Source organism: Solea solea, chromosome 17, assembly GCF_958295425.1.
Source record: "Solea solea chromosome 17, fSolSol10.1, whole genome shotgun sequence".
NCBI lineage: Eukaryota > Metazoa > Chordata > Actinopteri > Pleuronectiformes > Soleidae > Solea > Solea solea.
In genome coordinates, this window is record NC_081150.1 from 16,289,894 (window position 1) to 16,311,081 (window position 21,188).

Below are 21,188 nucleotides of genomic sequence, written 5' to 3' on the forward strand. Positions count from 1 at the left end.
ACTAATACAACGGTTATTGTAAAACCACAACTAATCCCTCATACAGCCATTCAAACCTGTGAAATTTAGCATGTTGTCCCCACAAATGTAGTGAGTTACCCCACTAACATACTAGCACAAGGCTACACACATGGCATTACTATTCAAACAGAATTCTACACAATTAGAGTATCAGTCAGTGAGACACGCACACACATGCCTGCCTGCCTGTTCAAGACTTCCCTGTCAGACGAAGCAAAGCTGTGATTTCTCAGGGGAAATCAGGCTAAAGCAGATAGCAACATAAACTTGTTGTTAATTGCTGCTGCTTTTTAGGACACGCACAAGTATTCATGTATACACACGCCGTTGGATTAGCAGCACTACCTTAAACCAACAGTGTGGTGTTTTTGGGGGCGTCGCTGAGTCCATGTCAAGAAGTATTAATTATTGCCATATTAAACAAATCATTCAGACACTTAATGACTGTGTGTGTGTGTGTGCGCGTGCAATATGTGTGGGTCGTTAATAGAGTGTAATGCGAGTTGAATGAAAACAATACTGCCCTGTGATCTGTGCTCATGAATAATCACCATTACCCCGGAGAGACAAGAGAGATGGAGTGTGCGTACCTGTTTGTGTATGTGTGTCATTTGTGTCTTCAGATGTGACTCCCTAATAATCTCTAACTGTGCATAATGCTATTTGAATAATAATCCTGTACGAGTGTACACTTCAGAGGCGGCATCAAGATGAGAGCATATGCCCAAAATTCTCTTATTAATTTTTTTGGCTCATACATAAATAATAAGATCATTAATCAAAATACAGCAAGATTCTGTGAAAATCCACTTACAGAGACAGATGGAGAAAATGTCCGCCTTTGTACCCTCAGAATAAATCAGAGCTGGGTGTGAAATCACTTTACTGTTAACTCTTTTACTATTCCCTCCGTGATACACACTCTGTGAGGCTTTGAAGAGAGATTTTGGACAATCGTGTCATTTTGAATCACTGTCAGGGTCAGGGTTGCTGTATAACTATGGGGTTGTGCCAAGAATGAATCATTCTCTATCACGTGCAGCAAAATACAGTTTAAATGTCGTTGTGGAATCCTGATATTCATTTACTTGACTTTGAGCATGTTCATTTTCAGATGATCAACTTACACAATTGCTCAAGTATTTATCTTTAAACATGTTATTGTGTGTTGCTGTAAAGCACTGTATTATTATAAACTTATTATTATTTGTTAAAAATGCACATTAATTTGATGAAACATTTGCTTTGTGTGGATTGTTGGTGGTGCTCATATTCTGAACTCCTTGCCTTACAGGCATGTTTGACTAAACTTCTAGATAAAGGAAAACTTAATAAAAAAGTACTACATCCACAGTATGTGTTCTTATCTGTCCTTGTATTTGTGTCTCCCTCCAGTTGAATTAAGCTTTTTTACTCTGGTCTTCTCACCATCTCAGGTTGATTTCTTGGCCTTGGAGATGCGTAAGGGGAAGGTGAATTTCCTTTGGGACATGGGTTCAGGTGTGGGGAGGGTCGAATATCCCCATCACACCATCCATGATGGGAACTGGCACAGAATAGAGGCATATCGGTAAGAAACGTGCACATGCGTACACATACATATATTGCAAATTTTGTTCTATCAGGTATGTGTGGAAAATCTTAAAACGTGCTTCCAGTACGATGCACACTCATTTTTGAAAGCTGAGCTTTTGGGCAGATTTTTGTGCTTTTTTATTCATATTTTGATTTTAAAATACGGAAGAGAAATAGACACACCATTTCTGTGTTAACATAAATTTTGTATACATGTGTATATCCCCCAAGGGTTTTACAACAGCAGGGCTTAGAATGTTTGTGAACAGTTACAATATTCTCCAGCACTGTATGTGAATAAGAGGTTTACATTCTTAGGAATTGTTGCATACTTTTTGTGTAGTTTTGTTCAGGGAGTGTTGTTTAGATTAGTCTGCCCGGCTCTCACTATAACCTAATCTAAAAAGCATAAACGTAAACCTAACTAGCAACCAATGGGACGTCACATCATCTGTATCCATCTCTTCCGTATTGCTGAAGAAAACATGTTGCTTCACATGGGAAATCAAGAGTTTGCAGCCTTGTCAGCCCATGGCACATCATTACGTAGATACAGGGTAATCGAGCAGTTCCAGTTTCCCTCAGTGAAGGCTGACATGGTGCTTTATAGACCATCCAACACAACACCCATTCAGACCAAGCAGACATCACACCTGCAGCATGCATTTCCATCCCAGAGATTTCCCAGTGGTGTTTTCCATTGGGATCGCACAGGCTATCAGTCTTAAAGATGTTCCCCTGCAGAAACGGAGCAGAAATGCTGCTCCTGCTTTGCTTCGAAAAACAAACTCCGAGGTGGGAGATTAATCTCATCATACAGCTCAGAGGTTCCACATTGTGTTTCTATCATTCATCATCACCAAGACTTAATTAGAGCTTATTCCAAGTGCGTCCAACTTCTCGAGTCAGTGTAAATGTCTTCCAGGAAATGCAGAATCATAAACAAAATAACATCAACCTCACTCCTCCTCCCGTCCCTCTGTTCCCAGTAATGGATTGAACGGTACCATATCAGTGTATCCACTGGAAGGCTCCATGGCTGGTATGATGCCGACCCCAGCGAGTGCCAACTCGCCCACGTCCTACTCTATCCTGGACGTCGACCAGAACGCCTACCTGTTCGTGGGAGGGATACTCGGTACTGTCAAGGTATCTCTCCGTCTCTGTGTTTGTATGTAACAGCATAAAAAAAAACCTCTCAGTAGATTTTTTTTATTGTTTATTTTTTTTTTTTTTAGAAAGCAGATGCAGTGAGAACAACAACATTCACAGGCTGCATGGGGGAGACCTTCCTGGATAGTAAACCCATTGGACTGTGGAACTATAGAGACAGACAGGGAGACTGTAAAGGATGTGCTGTCAGGTATGTGTGCCAACACTATTGTTAGATATACACTGTAAAGAAAAGATGGTATATAATCATTATTCTATACATTTAGCTATAATATGGTGTTGTGTTAGAAAACCCAATCCTGCTGCTACTTTGTCATATATTATTTCAAATATGATGGTAAGATGAAAAGCAAACGAGTAATAAAAAAGCCCTGTTTTTTTTTTTACAGCCCCCAGAGCTCCAACAGTGAGGGAATAGTCCAGCTGGACGGTGAAGGCTACGCCGCAGTGGGACGACCCACCAGGTGGAACCCCAATATTTCCACCATCACCTTTAAGTTCCGCACTTTCTCCTCTGAAGCCCTGCTCATGTATCTGGCCACTGAAGATATGGTATGTATGCAGAGAAGCAAGTTGGTTGTTAAACTGTAATTGTGGGATTAAGATCCCAGGGGGAAAGTACAAGTCAATACTTTAAGACTAAAATTTTTTGGGATAAATTAATATACATTGTCAGAAAATTTGGACAGGGCAATTTACTCTTAAGGCTATGTTGATTTTTGTAGTTATTACTTAACTGGTATTGCTGTTGCTGGTATTACCACAAATTACAGTTTCCCTGACTGTTTACTGTGTGCAGAAGGACTTCATGTCCCTCGCGCTGACAGAGGGCAAGGTGAAAGTCAACTTTGACCTTGGGTCAGGGGTTGGCAGCGCCATATCATCTATCCGCCACAACGACGGAAGCTGGAAATCCCTCACCATGTCGAGGAACAAGAAACAAGGTCAGAACAAATCATCAGATAGTTGGGTTATGAATTATTGAAACAAGGATGTCAAAGGGCAACGCCACATGTATAATTTTTCATGCACGTTTTGTTATGTATTTATGTGTCTGTAATGTTTTTTTTTTTTTTTTAAAGCCACTGTGACTATAGTGGATATTAACAGCAGTGCTGAAGAGAAGATAGTAGCCACATCACAGGGTTCAGCTACAGGTCTGAACCTCAAGGAACACCAGAAAATCTATTTTGGAGGGCTGCCCACGATTGGGAACTACAGGTACTTACACTAATGCCCATTTGCCCTCATTAGACACCCTCACACAGAAGAGATATTCACATGACATTGTTTGTTTTGTTTATTTTTTGGTGTAATTTGTTTTTAAGTTAGGTTTGCGGTATGTCCTCATGTGAAACATATTTTGACCCTTAAGTATTATTTAATTAAGTTGCTGACATTTTTATTGACCAAGAACAATCAGCAGCTTCAACTACAAAAAAAAAAACCCTGAATACTTAAAATGAAACTATTAAGTGAAGTGTGCTAATGATTTAATGTCTTGTTTTTTCTTAACAGCATGACAGCCAGGTAAATATATGACAAAAATAAGTGTCATAATGAGGCGCCTAGTAAACCTCCCTCTGCATGAGGCCTCCACTCGCTCATGACACTGTAAAGCTCGCGCTGAATGCATTTTGTTTGTCTGTTGGCTGGCCTGCGAAGGCTCCTGCTCTTCCACCTGGTGGCTAGAAAGGCACTTAATCTGTCTTCTTACAAATCTGAATTTGACGTTTGCCTGTCCAGATAAAACTTAATTTAAGGCTCTGCCATATGGACATTTTTTCTTTTCTCTTGGATATTAATTCCTAAACAAATCTTGACATTACTTTAACATACATTCTATGAAATGATTATAATAAACCTAAATGAATAAATATGGACAAACACCATATTCAGATTATTCTTTTTGTAGCCGTCACTCTGCTTCTGGATATGTGATGCAATAGCTTCACTGCTGCTGTAATTCAGCACATACTACACAGCTGAGAGACAAGCAAGCCCATGAAGTTGATTCAGTATCTCCAGCTATGTGGACGCTTTATTAAAATTATTTTATCTTTTCTAATAGGTCAGAGGTCACTCTGAAGCGGTATGCGGGCTGTCTGCGGGAGATTGAGGTCTCCAGAACGCCGTATAATCTCCTCAGCGGTTCAGATTATACTGGGGTCACTAAAGGATGTAATGTAGAGGTAAGAGTGAAAATGTAATCAAAGTTTTATATCTAATGATCCGTTATATCACGTAGATATGTCATCTTAATTTTTATACTGTATTCTCAATGCAGTGCTGTTTGCTATTCAATGTTTCTAGTCTATATTTTGATGGAGTCATTAGGGCATAAAATGCCTTTAGTTTAGCATCTATCTACTGCATAATAGCAGCATGATGCCTCCAGGTTATCTTTAGATAATCTTTATGTTTTAGATGATCAAATTTTGCCGTCGTCTTTCAATTTAATAAATTTAATTTAAAAGTCACTACAAAATGTTCACTATCCTTTTATTCCTCATCCTCTTTTACACACATTTTTTCTTTTGTTTTTATGAGCACACTCCCTTAACACTTCAAATATCACAAGTCTTTTCTTTTTAATTCCCCCCACACACTTAAAATGTTGATGGTGTTAATTTTCACAATCCTGATATAAAGTCCACAAATCTTTGTTCCTTTGGCTCTGAGCTTCAGCAGATTCTGTAAAAAAAAAAAAAAAGAAGAAATTATTGCTACTTCATCACAGTACCAAATCTGATCTTTTGTGTTCAGTGGATTTGTGGAAAGAGCTGTGTGTGAAGTGCAGGCCACAGTTTACAAGTTCAGAAGTAACTGCACAGTCTATTTTTACTTGAATGTTCCTTCATTCACCTTAGCATTGACTGAGATCAAGGAGCTGCTATTTAGATTTAGGTATGACTTATCCATCAGAGTGAGATATAAAGAGGAGACATGCAAGTGAAGAGTATGATAGTGAGGCTCTCAAGAATTGTATAAAATGATTTCAAATGTATCAACAATCATACGCTCTCGAGTGTGTTCCAAATACAAAGTAGAGATAGAGGCCCATAAAATTGTGTGCTTAAGTCAAGTATACTCTCAAAAATACAACTGTGTATGAACTGTACATGTTTCCAGTTTTATGTATAGTATAAAGTTGATGTTGATGGTACTAGGTGAATACTCAAATGAGTTGTACCATTTAAATAATGTAGGTAAGAGATGCTGAAAAATCACAAATGCAACAAAGGCATTTCTTGCGCCTATGCTCATACGCTGAATAGAGCTTAAAGAAGACACGTGGAACAAATTCAAGACACTCTCTCTTTATTTTTGCTCCACTCGTGTGTCCTCATAAACATAAATACATACACTTTCACAAAGGTGTTTTTCAAAGCAGCGCAAGCCATTCATCAGTCATGATTTATATACACGCCTGCCAGTCATGCATACGAATGTGCACCATGCTTATTGACTGTATAACGATTGTGTGAAGGATTATACAGGTTCAAGGTTGAGCGTGTGCGTGTAACGCGAAGGTCTCTCTGTGTCCTATTGTCCTTTAACAACCACTCTGCAGTGATTCAAAGATTAGTCTCTTTGTGTCACTGTGAGTGAAAGTATTTCTACTTTGGAACTTTTAATAAAACATTATTTTCCTCTCATTGTCTCTTTTTGAGCAAAAACCTTGACTCGACTAAATCATCATTATGATTTTGATATTTTTATATATAAAACACAATGTTTTTTCACAGTTTTCACAGTTTTTTTTTATCACATTTGATCTATTCTATTCTATTTGATGGCCAAAATTTAAACTTCATGCGCCAAGGAAAAACACCTTTGTATTGTAATTGGATCCCAGGATCCTTAATTTAAGTTTCATTTAGCTTTAACATCATTAAATAACACATTTTTACTTTATGTTTCTGGCAAAAATGAAAAAAAAAATTGTGAGGTGCTTTTGTTACATTTCATATCAGTTTTTACTGCCCTACTGTGGGCAGTCCTGATCTATTTATTGATGTGTGATAAATTATATTTAAACTTAAGCTATTTTATTCTGTGTTTCACAGAACCTGTACACGGTCAGCTTCTCTAAGCCAGGATACATGGAGCTGGGTGGATTTTCGTTGGCCGTCGGCACAGAGATCAGCCTGTCATTCAGCACTCTGGAAGACACCGGGACCATACTGCTCGCTGTAGGCGGAGCCTCACCAATCGGCCTAAAGGTTTTCTTACATCTATTTTATTTATTATAGGTTGAACTCAGTTTAGTATATAATTACATACTATAAAGCGCAGATAAACTTTAAATTTCAAGCTTTGATTTGAGGGGAGATATGCTTAGTATTAATTTCAATAACAATAATATGGTAATTAAAATAATTGCTTAGTTTAACCAAAACACATTAAGTCATTATTTTATAAAAACATTTTTCTCAGCGTTGTTGATAAATAAACTTCCCTTTACAAGAAAGTTTTTGCCATGGTTGTCAAACCTCCAATATACTGAATTTATAAATTTAGATACTATTTTTTTTGGAATGGGTTTGTTTACTCTATTAAAATGTTACGTAATTGCAGAAGAGGATGAGACGACATCAAGATCTTGCAAAACAAAAACAAAACTAACCGAACATCTTGGGATTAACACATTCCAGCAACAATCTTAGCAACATTCCAAACCTTTAATTTGCTGTCTTTTCGCACACACATTAACTAAAAAAACAACACTAAACAAACAGAAAATCCTAAATTATGTTTTAAATAAAGTCTTTTACCTCAATATATCCTATCATGCAAATGGAAGACAATTACGTGTATCAGTGCCTTTCTAAAAAATGTTTGGGAACCTATTGGATCTCTAAATATAAATTGTTTGTCCTTTTTTATATTAATGATTTGATTTATCTTTCCACCACAGGCTCGTAACACAAACTTCCTCAGCTCTACGAGGAGACGCAGGCAGTCAGGAGAGGTGGGTTCATCTCACACCAAAGCACTGTCCCACTTTTTTAAGTGATTGACATTTTCATGAGTGCATATTAATGAGATTTGCATTTGTTGGCGACTGGACTAAATGGATTGTCTTTTATGCATGCACACACACACACACACTAGGTTCTAACGGTTTACAGATGCACAAGACAAAGACACCGTGTGGCTGTTAATCAATAGTATAGCAGTTAGCTTTTAGCTGACCATACCAAAAACAGGTAAAAGCACACGCACACACAAGCACCTTTCTTCTAAGTGAGTGAAGTTTCCATGAGTGCATATTAATGAGATTTGAGTTTTGTTGGCAGTTAGGCTGATTAGATTTTCTTACAGCTAAAAACAATCTCCCTAACTCCCTCTCTTGCTCACTCACACATGCACACACACACACACACTCTTGAGGTATTCTTCATCCTGATCAATAAAGAAATCGGGGCTGTCTAAAGATTAATTGTTTCTTAATCGCAGAATGTCGCTAGATAATCGTGATTAATCACATTTGTATCACAGTTAAAATTGTGTCATTTGCCGTTCACAACACTTTTTTAGTCCATGTTAAAAATGTAAAGCAACTCTCACTAGTGTGTCTTTGACTGGGAATCAAATGAATGCAGAGGAAGTGACTTTATGATCTTGACTTTTAAATTCATTTGATTATTCAAAATGTAAAGAGGTGCAGTAAGTGCGAGGTCGCACAGTGTCTACCTCAGAAATATGTGCATGCATGTTCTAACCCAGCTGTAGCTCAAGCCTATGTAGATGTTGCCGTAGAGTCATGTTTATGTGAGTGTGTACATGAATGTGTGTGAGAAAGAGGGGACAGAGGTTACCTCCAGCTTATCCATCATCACTGGTTGTTGGGCACATAGATCTATTTTTGCTAACTATTCTGGCAGGCGGGACGTGTGTGCGTATGTGTGTGAGGAGAAAGGTTAAGCGAGGTTAAAAACACCATCAACTCAACTTGGCCCTGACTAATGGATGTTTCAGAGAGGGACAGAGGAACTGAGACAGGAGACAAAAGGATGGAGGGATGAAGAGGAAGGTTTAGAGGTGAAAGGAAGGGTAGAGGAGAGAAAGCAGCTTAAGAGAAATGAGGGAAGAGGGGTAAAAATGCAAAGATGGGGACGGTGTGATAGGAGACCGAATAGTGAATTAAAACAAGGGGGAGGAAAGAGGAAGAAGCATGTTGCAGAATAAAGGAGGCCGAAATAATGGAGCACAGTAGGATAAAGAAGGGCAGATAAAAAGATAAGAGAAAGGAAACAACAGATTTTATGGAGAAATTTCCATAAATAGAGAACATAAATGATCCGAGAGCAGTTCTAAGAAGACGTGAGTTTGAAAGTCTCCACATCCTCCGTAAAAAGCACCTAGTTTCTGCCTCTGCCCAGATAAAAGGAAATGCTAATTGCTGCTGTAGCTGCAGTACTTTTATCGAGGAGATTTAAGAGCTTGAAACGCTAAGCATAAGTTCAACAAGCAAAAAAGATTGTGGAGATTTAAGCCTTTAGATATATATATATATATATATATATATATATATATATATATATATACAGTTGATGTTTGAAGATAACCAATTTGTAGCATTGATTTGAAGAGGTTCACCTTTTATGATGTTACCTAATCTGAAAAAAACAGCCAATTAAGGGTTTTATAATGGCTGCAGGTTTATCACCAATTAGTTCCACTGCTGATTATTTTAATAATGGAATGGTTTAGCCTTTTAAATCAGGAAAAGTGAAGTCAGAATATTTAAAAAAAATCTATGTAAATCACTAAAACCAGTAGACCAAAATGAGAAACCAGAGTTTTTATGTTAAGTTACTGTTATTATATCTCAACAAGATGTACTTTAGTGTGTTCACAAAACTGGATATATTCAACTTTTACAATTTGTTGCCAGGGACAGTCGAGGAACCTAGAACCAAAGAGTAATCATACATGAATAAACGTTAAAACCAGAATATTGAAGGTAGCAGAAGCGTGTGTGTGTGTGTTTTTGTGTGAAGTGTAGGCCCACATGATTATCTTTGTCGTGAACATTGCTTAGAGCATGTAAAGGTGTTAGTATGCACGTTAGCTCCACAGCCTGCTCCATATTTGCTTTCGTGCTTGTATACATGTGTTTGTGTCTGTAGGCATGTCTTTGTTCATTTTTCTTTCACTATATAAACTTGTGTGTGCGTGTGAGTTCATGTGCTGTTGTCTGCATGTGCGACACGTGTTTGCAACTGTGCACCATGTGTGTGTGCGTGCCTCTGTATCTGTGTGTGAAAGTGCGTGTGTGTGCGCGAGACAGCGAAGCGAGAGGCATGTTGTAGCTACATCTCAGTTCAATTTGTCCCCGACCTCAAATTGAAATTCCATTTTCAGGTGGTAAATTGTCTCCCACTTCACCCTCTGGCACACAGTGAATTAAAATTCAAATTAGCCTGACCCTGCACCACTGCTCTCTAGCACCTCTCTGCCTGCCTCTCTCTTCCTCCGTCTCTCTCTCCCCGTCTCTGTCTCTCTGTTTTGCTCTCTGCCCTCTCATCTCTTCCCCCTATTATCCTCTCCTCTCCATTCCTCTCATCTCTTGTTATCCTTTCCTCTCTGCTCTCCCTTCTCCTGCCTCTTTCATTTGCCCCCAGTTTCTCTTCATATACCCCCACATCAACCTCCCACTTTCCATTTTACCGTTTCTTTGCGCTTCTGTCTTTCCTCCCCTGTGTTTGCCTTTTCACGTCCTTTCTCTTTTCTCCCAGTGCTCCTTCTTTTTCCCTCTCATAATTGTGACATGGATGGAGAGTTGAAGTCAAGCACAGCATTATTACTAATAGTATGAAACAAGCCCATTTCTTGTTTGATAAATCATTTTGATGCAAGTAAACATTTATTATTAATGTCCTTTTATTATTTATTAATCTAGTTCCACAAAGTTTTCTTGGTTATACACCAAATAAATTGGTACTTTAACATGGGTGTAGATTACATCCACATCTACTCAACATTACAATGTTCTTAAGGATCTTTGAATGTCCTTTAACTGTCCTTTCTCTTCACTCTCTTCACTTAATTTCTTAAGTTGTATTTGTGCATAATGTAGCTACTAATTTACGGCCATATCTAATCTAATATTTTAAATAGGTAAAATAATAATTTATAACAGATGTTTGGGAAATAAATTAGAATGTAATTTTATACATATTATTTAAAGCCTTTACACATAAATCTTAACTATGAAAGGTTGGGAAAATTGTGCAAATTTGTTTGGGGACCCAAAAAAAAACAGTGTTTGGATTCACTGCTGTATGGTCTATAAAGTTTCTATATTCACAACCCTTCTCTTGCACACCTTTATGAACTTTTCCTTCTCAATTTCATGTTTTCTGTCCCTCTGTGTCCTGAGAGTAGTTTGGCTGTACAGATTTGTGCAGCTAATAAACTTTATCTGTGACTCCTGCAGCCCTACCTCTCTGTCATGCTGAACAAAGGCTCTCTGGAGGTTTTGGTTTTCACGGGCCACCATAGTCCACGTCGTGTCATCAGGCGACCTGAGCAAGGCATACTGAATGATGGGAAGGAGCACTCACTGCGCATAGAGCGGCTGGCTGGCAGGTCAGTGTTTGTGTGTCTGCTCATTCTGTGTTTATGATTCTTTCCTCTGCAACGGTCATTCTTTGGTGTTAACTCATGTTCTGGGGATTTAATCCTCGCATTATGGAGACCTGCCTTCCTTATGTGGAAGCGAATAAGTCACAATAATATTAGACGGTAAATGTAATGGTATATATTTATTTATATATGTATATATATATATACTGTATATATATATACTGTATATATACACACATATATGTATATACACACATATATGTATATATATATATATATGTTCTATGTATATATCTCAATATAAGTATAATACATATATATGTTTGTTTATTACCAGATCATTTGCAGTCCAAGTTGATGAGGAGGCCAAGAGGGAGGCAACACTTCCCAACGATCAACCTATAAGCTTGCAGCGCATCTTCCTGGGTGGTATTTCTGTAGAAGTGGAGCAGACATCCAACAGAGTCAACATCCCATTCCAAGGTTGCATTTGGAACCTTATGGTCAACTCAATGTACGTAACATCCAGTCTTACCATTCCATTGTCTACCGCTTTATCCTCTCCATGAGGGTCGCATGGCTGCTGGTGCCAATCCCAGCTGACATAGGGCAAAAGGCCGGACACACACACTGGACAGGTCGCCAGTCGATTCACGGTCAGGGCCAACATAAAGAGGCAAACATCCATTCAGTCACACACTCACCCCTACGGACAGAGTGTCCAATTAACATCTGCATGTTTTTGGACATGTGAGAGGAAACCCGAGTACCGGAGAAAATGGCCCTGACTGGGACCACATCCAGTGTAGTTGTCTATTAATTTAAACAGGCAGTTATAATATTGTCTTTCTTGAAACTAAAATGTTTCAAAACTAATCTGCTTATTTAAATTTTCCATAAATATTCATCATATTTTGTTGCTAGATTAACTCCAAACTGTTGCAATGCATCTCTAAAACCTGATACCTTTGTTGACAAAAAGATTCCACACCTCTCAGGCTTTACTGTGATCTGATCACAAAATAATTTAAAGGAAAGTACTCATTTATTTTCAGTGCGCTATCACAGCAAGATAAATGTGCAGCAAATAAACAATCAACTTTCTGTTTTGAATCTTAGCCGCTGACACTGAGGCACTTCACTTCACGTTCCTTTACCAGTAATTTAATATGTTGACCTTAAACCTCCAGTAGCAATACTGACACAACAGCTCTAGCTTTTTGTTCTAATGATCGTCCAGTTACGATTGCTGGCAGTGGACGACGGGCTCGATATAGACCTCCATATACGGATGGGTTTAAACGTATTTAATGATTGCCGGAGGTCATGATGATGCTGTTTTTGATGATTGTAACCATAAAGCGGATGTCTCTTTGTGCTAGAACAACAGTAATAGAGCTGTCTGACATCATAAATACACTCATAACTCATATTACACTCCTCTCTTATCTCTGTGAGTGTTTATGTTCATGTCTGTTTATTATCGCGCACCTCATTTCAACCCTTTCACTCCCGCAGCTGTAACTTCACCTCTCTGTCAGTATGTGTCCAAGTCTATTCTATTAATTTACTGCAAATAGATCTCATTATATGTCATGTCACCTTCACATGGTCATACTAATATAATAGAATACTAAATAATAGAAACCTTGTCAGTGCACTGTAGCCCTCACCTATGACCATGCAACTGAACGTGAAACAAATGTATTCATTTATATTAAGTTTAGGTTTTTATTCACTAATAATATATATTGCATAGTGTTCACATACAAGTAGAAAGTTGCAACATGTGTTTTTTTTTTAATATTTAATTGTGAAACTATGTCCTTGTGTTGTTGCACTAATTTCTAAAGCCACAGATGTATTGATCTCCTCAGTTCAACTCTTACATAAAAATAGTTAATTATCACATTACCATTCTGTTGTTTTTCTAAATATGGAGTTTAAGCCATGTTTTAGCACAGTTAGTCAGTGTCGGCTAAACAGTTTAATGGTAAAAATAATTGCCTGTCCACCTTGCAGCCTCTCAGACTTCTCCCAGCCGGTGTCTTTCGAGAATGCTGAAATCGGCCAGTGTCCCAGTCTCGCCCCCGAACCACTTCTACCTCCTCTGCCAGAGGAAGAAAAGGAAGAAAAGGAGGAGAAGCAGGAGGAGAAGCAGGAGGAGCCACATCGTCCTCCACTGACCCCAGCCCCACCTCTAGAGCCTCCTGCTGTAAGTGGCCAATATTAACATGGGAAAACACAAGAACTCCACTGGCATTGGTTTTCTTGTGGACATAACATAATGCACTTTTTTTAATCTTTTTAATTTTGCATCCTAGTTTAAAGCTGTTGACATGTGTATTTATCACTTGTACATGGAAAGCACACAGTTAAATGGACATACTGTACTAATATGCACTCATGTTAAGTGCACACATGCCTCACTCCAACATGCTCTTATTCTCTCGCATTCACACATGCTCACACAAACACACTCCCATTTCCCTCTGATGAAATGCAGCCGTGGCCTCGCCGTGTTAGCTTAGCGTTTCATCATACAGCAGTTGTACAGCCCATTAACTTTTCTTTATAGTCCCTTTAGCCTTGAGCTACTAAACTCTTCCTCTGGCAGCTTGTCTTACAGTGCAGAGCCACTACGCAACTCTAACTGTGCATGCCGTTTATGCTTTATGAGCCTGCAGGTGCCAAAACACTCTCGGCTAACGTTTAGCCACTGTATGCTAGGACGGTGGCAGGCAGCGAGTCATTCATTTTCATACTCGAATCTAATAGTCAAGATATATTTTGTGTATTTAATATATTACAGGTCCTACAGCAGTCATAGGTTATCAGTTACCCAGTTACCTGCTAAACTACGCCTCTTAAAGGACATTGATCATGAAGCACAGAGCCAAAGAGCTTCGCCTGTGTAGCTATAACTCTGTGGTTTGTTGCTTTATGAGCTGGAAGTTCATCTGCTCCGTGATATAGAACCCAGTCTGTGTAAAGTCACAGTTTTTCAGTCCCAACCACAGTTTAAGTGAAAATGGGAGCTTATTTCAGACCCTGTAAGCAAGGAAACTATCTTTATTAGTCACATTTAGTTTTTCACGTCTACTGTGAATGTTATTGACTCTTCAAGTAGAAGTATTTTACAGCCAGAATACAAGCAAATGTCTCACCATACTTCAATGTAAAGAAAAGTAGATATTTTGTTTAGCTTTTTTAATCCAACATCACAGCTTTATACTACAGAGAAGTCCTGCCTATGTTAGTAAAATTATTCTAAGCTGTTCTTATTCAAGTGAAATTCCTTTAACTTTAACAACACATATATATATATATATATATATAAAAAAAAGATTAATTCATGTTTATATGTCAAATTGAAACACTAACTAGGGTGTAAATATAAGCTGTTTATTTCAATATTCAATGTTTTTTTATATTGTGTTGCTAGGCTTAATTGCTTTATAACAAGCCTTTTTTTTTTAAATAATATTTTTTACATAGCGCTGTAGTTTTCAGAGGTTTTTAATCCACAACATCTTTTATCCCTTAATTTTTCCTTATTTTAAATGAAATTGATTAGTTTAGCACTTGCCATGTTGATTCATCAGATAAAATGTGGTTAAAAATATAGAATAAACATAGAAATACATGGATCATGTGGCAACCTGAGGCCCATCCACAAGGCGCCCACAGGACCCTTTCGGGAACCACTGTTGTTGGCTAAATAATATATTTTTATTTCTATTTTTGAAGTGTTGTGAGGCTGGATGAAGTGACAGAGCTCCACTCATAGTTTGTGGAAGTTGTGATGTGTTTTCATCACCAGCAAGGGATATTGCTTCAAGTGAAGAAGTAATTATAGTTGACAATAAACAACAGCCTTAGCATTTGCTTGAAGAAAGAGGCTTCTCCCTCTCCTCTGTCAAAATAGTCTCCACTCATGAATCGTGATTCTCCAGAGAGTTGTGAGCATCAGTTTAGAGGTCAGCTTGAACAAGTTCTGTTAGGACTATACAAGTGTGACATTTTACTTTTTTCATTGGTGTTGTCACAACTGCCTCTAACTAGCCTTTTGGATCCTGGCTCATGGAAAATCATCATTGACAAATAAAGATTCTCAGCTTTAAAATGTAGAATTGTAGAAAACGGGTTGTCACTTCTTTACAGAGCAGCAATGTATCATGGTCCGAGTAAAACAAGGGAACCAAACAAGAGTCTGTTTTATACAATCATGAAGTGTCCGTCATAGCTATTACGCTTCAACAAGTCTACAAGTCTTTACTCCTTACTTCAGCATCTTTGACATTTCATCTTCTGAACATCATGGCCCGTCATGCTCATGTGTGCTTTTCACTGCTGCCATGTTTGGCTGCGTGGCTGCCACTAATCCACTTCCTTCTGACTCCCTGACTGCTGACCCGCAGGAGGCCACGCCCCCTGCCCCTCCTGCTGCTACACCCACTGCTGCTACAGCCCAGACCACTGCCAAACCGGACCCCAGGGCTGACTTGGTATACACACACACACTCACACACAAACACACGGGTATTAAAATCTGACCTCAAATTTGAGCTCTTTTTGGGGCAGATATTATTTCTGGCCACCATACGAACATACTCGCCTGTTGTCATTGTTGTATCTCCAGCTCCTGTGCTCTAAAGTGGCGGAATTCTCCCCTCCATTCACCAGTTAGCCACTTGCTAATTTTTGTCTACCTGCTTTTTGGTGTTTGACAGAAGGTGAACAGAGATATTTAAGGTCGTTTTCAGCTAAATCATTATCTGCGGTCTATCGTTGAAGGCGCCGAGAAAGAACCGACGCAGTGACACTGCAGGTCAAGTGCTGAATGATGATAAAACTAAGTACATACTTAACATTTTTACAGTTGCTGACCAGCTCTACTTGAGCTGCCACGGGTTACCTGCTTAGTACAAGAGGTCATGGCATCACTTATGATGAGTAAAGAGAACCCTAAGCATTGAGTACTCTTGTGTTGAAGTGTTGAGACTGTTGCTGACCCACATCACAGCTATATCTTTTCAGACACTTTGCCCTTTAACCCGTGACTGTAACTCTGTAGATTGAGCTCAGAGATGACAGCTTCTTCTGGATTAAGTGATGACGTGAGCTTAAGGTACAAGCCTGTAAATGGGTTATGAGTTGAGCAGAAAAACATTCCTCTCTCACTTCTCTAACAACTTCGACACAATCAGCAGAGCGTGGACTTTGAGTGGTGGCAACTCTACGACACACACAAACACAGTCTTGTCTTTACCTTCATACACTCATACTCATACAAAAATTACAACTAAATTGTGTTGGTGTGACCTCCAACCAAAGACTAGCCGGTCTCAATGGAAGATGGTTTTCCCATTGTTGGCTTAATGGAAAGACTCGGGGGAAGAGAGAAAGGGAGGGCGGAAGAGGTGGATGAAAGAGGTTAGAGGACAGAAAGAAAAGGTGCAGCCATGGAGGAAGAGCGGAGAGTCTTTCTGAACAGAGTGGCACTTGCCTTTTGTTGGCTTAATGGAAATACGGAGGAGAGGAAGTGGGCTAGGAATTAAAGAAGATGGAAGGAAAGGGCTTCTGAGCAAGTGACGTGTTCCTTTTGTTAGACGGAGAGAAAAGGAGAAAGATGGGGAAAAAGAGGGGTTGAGCAGGTATGAGGACAGAGCACGATAAGAGGTGAGTGTCAGCTGTAACAAAGCAAGGTCACGGTGTGGGGAATGTCTTTACCTGAAAGAGAACAAGAGGAGAGAGAGGAGATTGAGACAAACATACACACTCATAAGAGGAGGAAGTTAGGGAAAGACAGAAATAAAAAGACATGTATAAAGGAGAGGATTGGTGAAGTTAGTGGAGTATAATACAAAGTAGTTAAGCTGAGGAGAGAAAGAAGAGATATGAGGGGATGATAGGGAAAAAAGCAAAAGGGAAGACCAAGAACAGTAGTAATATACACACAGTAACACAGTAAAATAGTTGATTTAACACCAGTTCTGATTAAATGCACTGTAATAGTGTAACATTTAACTCTTTTAGTGTTCCTTTAATATTCAAATAGTTAATTTAACATTATATCAGAGTGGATTTAACTCTGTTTTTGTTGTTACACTGCCAATGTTTCTGTGTGGGAATGGGAAAGAAGGTGGTGGAGTGATACAGCAGGTCATAAAGCAGGAGAAAACAAATGAAAAGTAAACAAAATTGGAAAAGAGTAAAATATGAATGTTGGTGGATACAAAAGGAGAAGGAAGAATAAGGGAGAAAATGAGAATTTCTATACATTTAAAGCAGGAGACACTAGGTGCAAAGAGGCGGAGGGAGAGAAAATTAGAAAACGATTTGTAAGAAGTGGAAGAGGAGAAACATGAAGAAAGAAAAAGGGGAAGGAGGGGACAGGAGTACAGGAAAGGTGAAAATAAAAAAAAAGATTGGAGGGGAGAGGAGACGGGTTTGAGAGGACAGTAAAGAAGAGCAATGAAAATAGCTGATGGGAGTAGAAAATGGGATATTAAAGGATAGAGGAGAAAAGATGATGAAGGGAGAGGAGTTTCAATGAAGAACAGAGAAGGAGTTACTATCAAAGAGAGTAGGAAGTAAAGAAGTAAATGAGAATAAAGGACTGAAAAGGTCAGGAGCATAATAGCAGATGGGAGGACAACATAAATGAGAAAAAAGGAGGAGTACATGTAGAAGTGAGAGGAGTGTAGCAGAGGCCAGTGGAAGAGAAGAAAGAGGAGGAAAACTCATTCACCAGAGATGACTTGACATGCATTACAACACTAACACCTTGTGGTCTCTGGTGGAACTGCGTGCTGGGAAGAGCACAAAGTACCAGTGATTTTATTTACCCTGCTGAGAATAAAACCCAAACCAAACAGGAGTCAGACTCTTGTCACTGCTGTTTGGTTTAGATGAAATTAAATGTGGCGCAAGAAATATTAAAATGAGAGAAGGTTTGATGATTGTATGAAGTGTGATCACAGTCAGATTTGTTTTTAATTGATAGTATTTGAAATACTTTCTTATTCCTTTATCATACTGCTATTACAGTAAACAGTTTTTACATTAATCTTGATTGACTTGATTCATTTTTATTTACCTAATTCTTCACATTCTATTTTGAAGGACTAACCAGTGACTTCCTTTGTGAGCAGCCGCCCCTCCAGCTCCCTGCACATCATAGGCAGAGACCTTATTAGTTTGATTGACGTATGTTCTGCTCTGGTGTTAAGGTTCCTGTTGACAAGAGGCAATAGGAGCAATGTGGTGAAACCCTGTCAGTGTAACTGACATGTTATGTCCAATCTCCAGGATTCCTGTGCATCAGCTGTGGCCCCGACAGCGCTCGAGAAGGCCTATCAGTTTGGACTCACCAGGAACAGCCACATGAGCTTTGCCTTTGATGACGCCAAAGTCAGAGAGAGGTGAATGCTCTTGTTTTTAAATTGTTGAATCCCTTCTAGCGCTGTATTTTAGGATATGTTTATGCTGCATTTGTTTTTGTATTTCACAGATTTCTGTCTTTGTTTTGCAATGACAGATTTATGTGAAACCTTAAAGGTATCAACACAGAAGTGACCGAAGGAATGCAATAGAAATGCCAAGAGGCAAATAGTGTTTTCACTCAGAACACGCAGAATTTTAAACACTGTGGATGTGTGGGTATGTTGTTTTGCTTCTTCCTTGGATCCCACACCATGGACCCATGTTGTAAATAATTGAAGGAAAACACAAGTTGAGTGAGGGATAGTTAAGACAGGATCAGATTTCTCACAAGACAGATGTATGGCTGTGTAAAACCCAGGGATTTATGTTTGATTGAATGAGTGAGAATGTGTCAAAAGGGTGAACACGTTGTTGCCTGGACCAGCCCTCAATACACAACGAGGAAAAATGAGGACATAGTGTACGATACAGACTGGACAAGAAAAGAGTTTCTCTATGTTTTTCAGGCTCTGTGTTGATCCACCAGCTTTACTAATGGATGGAGTGAAAAGCGGCAGTATGTTACCCAAAGATATTGGGTGTTGGGTGTCCACTTGGTGGATGTTCTCTGCAACTTGTGTGTCAGCTTGTTTACCAATGTCAGACATATTACATATGGGGATGAAAACAACCTTATTATAGCGAATGTTTAACTCTTGTGTTTCCATATGTGTGTCAGGCTTATATTAGAGTTTGAGCTGAGGACAGAGGAGGAGTCTGGGCTCGTTCTCTACATGGCGAGAATCAACCATGCTGATTTTGTGACCATACAGGTATCTGTCCACCCACTCAGTACTTTTACATGCACAGTCGATACTACGCTCACATGGATTTTTCTTTTAATGAAGTGTGTCCACGTCAGTTAGGCTAGGTGGCATTACACCACTTTAATTTAATATCAAGCGATTTCTGGTTCAGCTTGCGGCTGTTTGTTAGCATTTTGAACATTATTCGGTGTTACACGGTACTGTGTGTTAGTCTGACTTTGAGAAATTTGAAGTAGTGCCCTTTTAGTCAGGCTCACGTGTTTACATGTGTACTGTAATTTAAAAGTCTGGTTGTAGTCATACAAATGGAATATAAACATACATGTGTTCTTTTCCTCTAAAGCTGGATTCATTTGTAAAAGATCTTTTGTTTGTAACGTCTCTCGCTCTCCCTGCAGATCAAGGACGGACAGGTTTGTCTTGGTTATGATCTCGGCCATGGGAACATTTCTGGCTGCGTTCCCTTCTCCATCAACGATGGGAACTGGCACAAGGTAATGGGATTTAATGATTTAATATTCAACACAACTTCATTTATCCGTACCAGGCAGTCGATTTTCATTTAAAAAAAACATGTAGTAACAATCACAGTAGTGAAAACAGATTGTCCAGATTATTCCTAGTCCAAAACCAGACTCCGAGTGTAGGTTTGCACAGTTTGGTACATTATATTCTCCAACTCTTTGCTTCTCTTGTTTCCTCAGATCCGTGTGAGTCGTAACAAGCAGAGAGGTCTTCTCATGGTTGATGGACGATACAGTAAACAGATGATTAGTCCTAAAAAGGTTTGACAATGAGTTTTTTTATATTGACACATGTACGTGCAGATGCAATCGTTTACATTTAATTTTTATTAAAACACATGATGGATGGTTTTAATTGTGTGTGTTTTTGTCAGGCTGACTTGTTGGACGTGGTGGGAATACTGTACGTTGGTGGATTACCTCAAAACTATACAACCAGGAGAATCGGACCGGTAAGAACACAGATACATACACAACCTACTTTTCTTTTTTTTTACAATAGGATGTCTTATTTCCTCAAGATAGTGATAATATCTGCAGCAGCTACTGTGAATAGCGTCACTAGCAGTGACACTGTTTGAAATGTTCACACGCTCTCCTTTTCCTGTTTTCAGATTCTCTATAGTATCAACGGATGCATCCGTAACCTGAAAATGGTGGGAGGTGCCGTGAGCACGAAGCCAGCCACTCCAGGTAAATGACTCATGTTGATGTTGTTCCTCAGGCAAGATAAAAGTTATGCAACATTCACAATACTGTCAATAACTTATTTTTGTTATTATGGATTTAATATCAAATATAGCTTTGCAACAGCATCTTTATCCCCTGTCCTTGTCCAGGTCGCTCTGAGGCCGCCATCGAAGACTTTAAACTGGACATGGCCACACCCACCGCTAGTCAAATGGTAGGAAGATGCTTTGTTGCCACGGAGACGGGCACCTATTTTGAAGGCACTGGCTTCCTGAAAGCAGGTGAGATCGGTTACTTTTGCCTACATACTGGGAATTTTCTGTATTTCTGGATTAAATGCTAACCCACATAT

The 21,188-nt window shown here is 39.0% G+C and overlaps 1 protein-coding gene across 6 annotated transcripts in view; it reads left to right on the forward strand.

The window, feature by feature from the left end:
• Positions 1–21,188, forward strand: part of lama2 (laminin, alpha 2) — a 192,011-nt gene that overhangs the window by 168,686 nt on the left and 2,137 nt on the right. For 3 of the 6 annotated variants that reach the window (XM_058613746.1, XM_058613749.1, XM_058613750.1), the window contains 21 exons: positions 1,458–1,591; positions 2,586–2,745; positions 2,835–2,959; positions 3,159–3,321; positions 3,569–3,713; positions 3,852–3,990; positions 4,288–4,299; positions 4,841–4,961; positions 6,840–6,995; positions 7,691–7,744; positions 11,219–11,370; positions 11,705–11,881; positions 13,390–13,582; positions 15,789–15,875; positions 18,682–18,794; positions 19,535–19,628; positions 20,021–20,116; positions 20,327–20,407; positions 20,521–20,598; positions 20,761–20,839; positions 20,986–21,117. In XM_058613746.1, the coding sequence (XP_058469729.1) occupies positions 1,458–1,591; positions 2,586–2,745; positions 2,835–2,959; positions 3,159–3,321; positions 3,569–3,713; positions 3,852–3,990; positions 4,288–4,299; positions 4,841–4,961; positions 6,840–6,995; positions 7,691–7,744; positions 11,219–11,370; positions 11,705–11,881; positions 13,390–13,582; positions 15,789–15,875; positions 18,682–18,794; positions 19,535–19,628; positions 20,021–20,116; positions 20,327–20,407; positions 20,521–20,598; positions 20,761–20,839; positions 20,986–21,117 (2,491 nt within the window). The remainder of the gene's footprint in view (positions 1–1,457; positions 1,592–2,585; positions 2,746–2,834; positions 2,960–3,158; positions 3,322–3,568; positions 3,714–3,851; positions 3,991–4,287; positions 4,300–4,840; positions 4,962–6,839; positions 6,996–7,690; positions 7,745–11,218; positions 11,371–11,704; positions 11,882–13,389; positions 13,583–15,788; positions 15,876–18,681; positions 18,795–19,534; positions 19,629–20,020; positions 20,117–20,326; positions 20,408–20,520; positions 20,599–20,760; positions 20,840–20,985; positions 21,118–21,188) is intronic. The other 3 variants (XM_058613747.1, XM_058613751.1, XM_058613752.1) reach the window with 1 other exon arrangement.